At 44.9% G+C, this 5,652-nt stretch overlaps 1 protein-coding gene across 1 annotated transcript; it reads right to left on the reverse strand.

Annotated features, from left to right (window-relative positions):
• Positions 1-1,899: 1,899 nt before the first annotated feature.
• On the reverse strand, positions 1,900-3,992 carry Lalba (lactalbumin alpha). Its single transcript, XM_057792807.1, has 4 exons — positions 3,860-3,992; positions 3,372-3,530; positions 2,848-2,923; positions 1,900-2,007 (listed from the first exon to the last, which is right to left on the reverse strand). The coding sequence occupies exons 1-4, from the start codon at positions 3,990-3,992 to the stop codon at positions 1,950-1,952; spliced, it is 426 nt and encodes a 141-aa protein (XP_057648790.1). The 3' UTR covers positions 1,900-1,949.
• Positions 3,993-5,652: the final 1,660 nt, after the last annotated feature.

Raw genomic sequence — 5,652 nt, forward strand, 5'->3', positions numbered from 1 at the left:
TCTACTTCCCATGTAGATTAGATCTATGTAAGTCTCTCTTAGTGTCCTCATTGTTGTCTAAGTTCTCTGGGATTGTGTTTGTAGGCTGGTTTTCTTTGCTTTATGTTTAAAAACCACCTATGAGTGAGTACATGTGATAATTGTCATTCTGGATCTGGGTTACCTCACTCAAAATAATGTTTTTTAGCTCCATCCATTTTCCTGCAAAATTCAAGATGTTGTTATTTTTTCTGCTGTGTGGTAGCACATTTTCCTTATCAATTCTTGGATCAAGGGCCATTTAGATTGTTTCCAGGTTCTGGCTATGACAAACAATGACATGTGTTTATGGCTTTTAACCAGAATCATTTTTGGGTCCCCTGTGATTCAAAGGCACGACTCTACTTCCTTTTCTACAATGTGGATTAAAGTGTGGACTACAAACAATGGGAATGCTAATATGTCTAAATCATTTCATCTTGTAAACTCAGAAAATTCTGGTAAGCTCCAGCTTCGAAGAGGTCATCAAATGGACTCCAGAGAAATGCTGTCAATCAACAGCCTAAGTTTCCCTACCTACTGCCTGTTCCTAGGAGTGGGATCTCCCCCACCTTTCCCCAGTCTTGGGACTCCCACCCCCCTCAACTACAAGAACCTAAGAAAAAATCTCCTCCTAAAACTTCTTAACTTTATATTCTGCCAACATCCTGAAAGGTTCCTGCATCCTGGGCAGCTTCAGAGTGGCGACCCCCAAGTGGTCCAGTCTCACAGGTTGCTTCAACTAGACCTGCAATTTCCTAGCACCAAACGGTCCCACAGCCTGGACAGTGAGTGAAACAGCCAGCTATCCCAGGACTCTCCCAGGTCCTCATAGATGCCAAGCCCCCAGACAACAGGAAGCAGTCTAGAAAACATGGTGCCCCACCCATTCCCACCTCACCAGCTACCCCTATCTATTTCCTCATCTTTTTATAATAAACAAAAGGGAGGAGCTGTGGCTTCCTGCTGCAGCCCGCCTCTGCCGCTCTGACAGTTACATCATCACCTGTCGCCAGATGCCTTCCACCTTCAGCTGTGCAACCTGAGCAGCCTTTAAAGGTGCCCACCAGAGCAGGGCGGGGGTGGTAGCACACACCTTTAATCTTTGCACTTGGAAGGCAGGGGCAGGGGGATCTCTGTGAGTTCAAGGCCAGCCTGGTCTACAGAGCTAATTTCAGGATAGGCTACAAAGCTACAGAGAAACCCTGTCTTGGAAAACATAGATAGATAGATAGATAGATAGATAGATAGATAGATAGATAGATAGATAGATAGATAGATAGATAGATGATAGATAGATAGATAGATAGATAGATAGATAGATAGATAGATAGATAGATAGATAGATGATAGAGTAAAAATAAGATGAAAGTGCCCTCCAGACCCAGCTCGTTCTCTTGCCTCATGCTCTTCTCTTCAATCTCTTGCTTCTCTTCTTCAGCTTATCTCTTCCCTGTTCTCTGTCTGTCTGTCTCTCTCTCTCTCACACATCCCCACTTTGACATGCCCTTTCACTCTCTCCCTGCCCCCACCAATAGATCTCCTGCACGAACTCTATTGCACGTGGTGTGTTTGTTTAGCGACATACTTTGGCAGGGGCCAAAAAGTACACACTTCGCCTTTCCTTTATTTTAATCGTTATACTGGTGACAGGCACATCAGGCCAGGCCCTTTATTTAGAACAGAAGAGGACTCTCTTGCTTTGGTGAAAATGCCATCAAGCTCCTCACCATCACTGAACAAGGGTCTGCAGTCCATTGCTCCAGTCACACACCCTTTGACAAAAGTCCTTAAGAGTCCCGTGGTGTCACTGCAGGGTGCAGGGCTCAGAGACAGGTCATTCTCATGGTAATAGAAAGAGCCGAACTGAGGCAGCCTTAGGGAAGAGGTGTTCCAGAACACGTGACAGGAGCAGCAAGGACATAAGGAGCTCACAGCTTGCAGCTCCACTGTTCCAGCTTCTCAGAGCACATAGGCTTGTGAGCCAACCTGTTCATGGGAAAACAGACAAAATGGGTTGGATAACTGGGACTTCCTTTTTAACTTTCTATGTCCAATAATGGGTTCCATTATGACATTGATTCCATTATGATATTTTCATACATGTATATCATTGTACTTTGCTCAATTACCAAACACTTGTGTGGACACATGCACACACACACATACACACACACCACACTTTCTCCCCTCTTACTGGCAGGTTCTTAGCATAAAGTTAAATTTAGCTTCTTCCTCAGGGTGAGGTGAAAGATGCAGACAAGAAATAGACATTCTGGGGCTGGAGAGATAGCTCAGAGGTTAAGAGCATTCCCTGCTCTGCCAAAGGTCCTGAGTTCAATTCCCAGCAACCGCATGGTGGCTCACACCCATCTGTAATGGGGTCTGGTGCCCTCTTCTGGCCTTCAGGCATACACACAGACAGAATATTGTATACATAATAAATACATAATATATATATAAGAAAAAAGAAATAGACATTCTGAGATACATGGAAAGGGCTTCTAAAAGGAATAGAGCTTATTAAAATAATAATAATAACAATAAATAAAATCCAGAAAAGTGCAGATCCAGAAAAGATGTGTAATGATACCAAGGGCTTGCTTTAAGGCTAAGAACCGGGCTGGGGAAGGGAGACCTGGACATCAGCCTTCCAATAGGGAACTTCAAACCAGGAAACTTGTCATACAGGAATGACACAGAGGAGCATTTTAAAAAAATGGACCCTTGGATGAGCTTTGTTTTGGAGAATCTACCCAAGATTAAATGATCAGGGGACACAAGCAGAGGAGAGTGCATTGCTCTCAGGAGACAGAAGACATAATTTACCAGTAGTCGATTCCTTTGATGGCCAGAATCTTCTTAGCACACATTTTGTCATTGGTAAGGTCATCATCCAGTAAGTCTAGCAGAGGGCAGGAAGAAATAAGACAGCTAAGAAGCACAGCTCAGAATGGGGAGGAGTTCCTCTAATCCTTGGGTTCAGGGGTCCTGTTCTGAGCTGAAGGTTTGGTCTAGTGACTTTCAATATGAAAAGGCCAATCTAGTAATGCCTCTGCTAGGTAGGGGTTTCCTTCCATTCCCTGGGATGCCTCTGAAGTCATCAGCTTCATCATACCCTGGAAATGCAGACTTTAAGACTCACCAACTGATTACCACTCCCTGAACTTTCTGATGGGGTGGGGGATTCTGGGCATGTGGAGATCATGACCAGGGACCAGTTTATTACTAAGCATCATCACTTCAAGTCACACAGTTCTTAGAGCAGTGACTTCTGAGATGTGCTGGGTACCAAACAGTAGATGGCCTCTAAGGAAAACAGAAGAGCAGGGTAGGTGAAGGAGGTTACTCACCGTCGCAGGAAATGTCACAGATATTCTCAGACTCGGGGACCTCGCTACTCTTGCACCAATGTTTGTTGCTGATCTGGAAGAGTCCGTACTCTGTGCCGCCCTTGTTGTTGACCTTTGCTTGTGTGTCATAACCGCTGCTGTGAAATATAACGCAGGTCCCTGAGGGAGAGAGAAGAAAGATGGTTCACAAAGATTTGCAGTAGCAGCGTAATTGAGGGACTAGATTCCCAGCAGAAAAGAAAGACTTCACAGCCAGTCTCCGAAAGGAGTCAAGTACAAAGCATCTTAATGAAGTGAGAACCTTCAGACAAAGGGAGAAAGGAATGACAGGAAAATATCCTGAATAAAAGAGAACCGGAACAGAGGGAGAAGAGCGAGAAGACGACAAGGAGATGACTGAGTGAAAGCAGAGGAGACGGGAAGAGGATGGCGCTGAGGAGAGAGAGGCGAGGACCCGGATGAAGCCAAAGGGAGAGTAATGAGCTCACATTCGAGCGCAGAGATGCCTTCGTAGCCGTCCATGTCTTCCACGGCCCGGTACACCTCACACTTTGTAAGCTGTGTGGCCTGAATGGCAGGGAACAAGATACACACTAGGAACAAAGGAACAAAACGCATCATTTTGGCTGCTCCCGGATCCTGAAAGGCAGACGCTACTCAGCTGCACCTGCTTTTATTTATGACGACAACCTCTCGATCCCTGGCACCTGGAAGATGGTGAAGAGGAGGTGTGTATGCCAGAGTGGAAATGCCGAGCCTGCCAGCTTCCTTCCACCATGTCGCCCTCGTTTTCCTCCCCCTCTTCCTCTATCTAGTCAATACCGAGCATTGTTCTCTGCCCATACCGTTCCACACATGGTCCTGCTTCTCACTCAGCTTTGGAAACCTTTCCTTTCTTCCAGGGTCAGTTCTAGGAAGCAGCATGTCCCTGACCTACTTAAGAAGAAAGAGGTTTCAGAGACACCACAAGAGAGACAACTGGAAAACAGTCGAGGTTCACAGCCACCTCCATTCTTACCCCTACACACACAAACTGTGGAAAGGGAGTTATCACATCCTAGGATCAAAGTTGGCATTTTTCTGGTCACCTAGCCATGAAGGAAATCCAGGAAGAACCCCTTGACATTGTGGCTCACAGCTGAGGGCCTCAGAAAAAGGGGTGCAGCATAGCGACAGAGAACATGAAAATCTAATACAACTTGGATCCTACGACTTCTTATGAAGGAAGGCAGATAATTTGAAAAGTTTGTATAAAAATATCTAGCTATCCTATGAGCCATTGCCACGCTCCCCAACCCCAATCACCTCTCCCATAAGAAACTAGATGCTGGGGCTGGAGAGATGGCTCAGTGGTTAAGAGCATTGCCTGCTCTTCCAAAGGTTCTGAGTTCAATTCCCAGCAACCACATGGTGGCTCACAACCATCTGTAATGAGGTCTGGTGCCCTCTTCTGGCCTACAGACATACACACAGACAGAATATTGTATACATTATAAATAAATAAATAAATATTTAAAAAAGAAAAAAGAAACTAGATGCTGCGTTGGCATTAATTAAGACATTGGGTCGAACCAAGTCTAATTTCATAATAACATTGTTCTTGTGAAGTAGCTTATTCATAACCCCAGAGTGGGCCACAGACAGTTGGAAAAGGGTGGTCCAAGTCATGGAGGATATTTTTGAGTCCTCAGTCAGCTACGAAGTCTGCCCTGAGCAGGTAAGGCCCAGGCACTAGTTCTAAGTGATTCCTGTAACTTGCTGGCATCAAACACTACACTCATGATATCGGTAATAGTTGACCGACTTCAAGCCTGTGCTAATCCTTAGATTGGATTTATAGATAGGAAAAATCTATAAAACTGATTTCTTACATATCCTGAGGTTTCCCTCCTAAGACTTAAAACTGAAAGTTTTCCAATTTGTTATTATCTGTAAGTCTTCAGGTCAAAGAAACTCTTGTCAGTTTAAACCCATCTCCTCTATTCTGGGTAACCAGTGTATAACACAGCGTGAATGGAGCCAGGCTGTGGTGGCACACATTTGATCCCAGTACTCGGGAGGCAGAGGCAGGTGGATCTCTGAGTTTGCAGCTAGCCTGTCTACATAGTTACAGGGTAGCCAAGGCTATACCAAAAAAATGTCTCTGAGAGAGAGAGAGAGAGAGAGAGAGAGAGAGAGAGAGAGAGAGAAGAAGGAGAAGGAGAAGGAGAAGGAGAAGGAGAAGGAGAAGAGAAGAAGAAGAAGAAGAAGAAGAAGAAGAAGAAGAAGAAGAAGAAGAAGA

Source organism: Chionomys nivalis, chromosome 17, assembly GCF_950005125.1.
Source record: "Chionomys nivalis chromosome 17, mChiNiv1.1, whole genome shotgun sequence".
NCBI classification, from domain to species: domain Eukaryota; kingdom Metazoa; phylum Chordata; class Mammalia; order Rodentia; family Cricetidae; genus Chionomys; species Chionomys nivalis.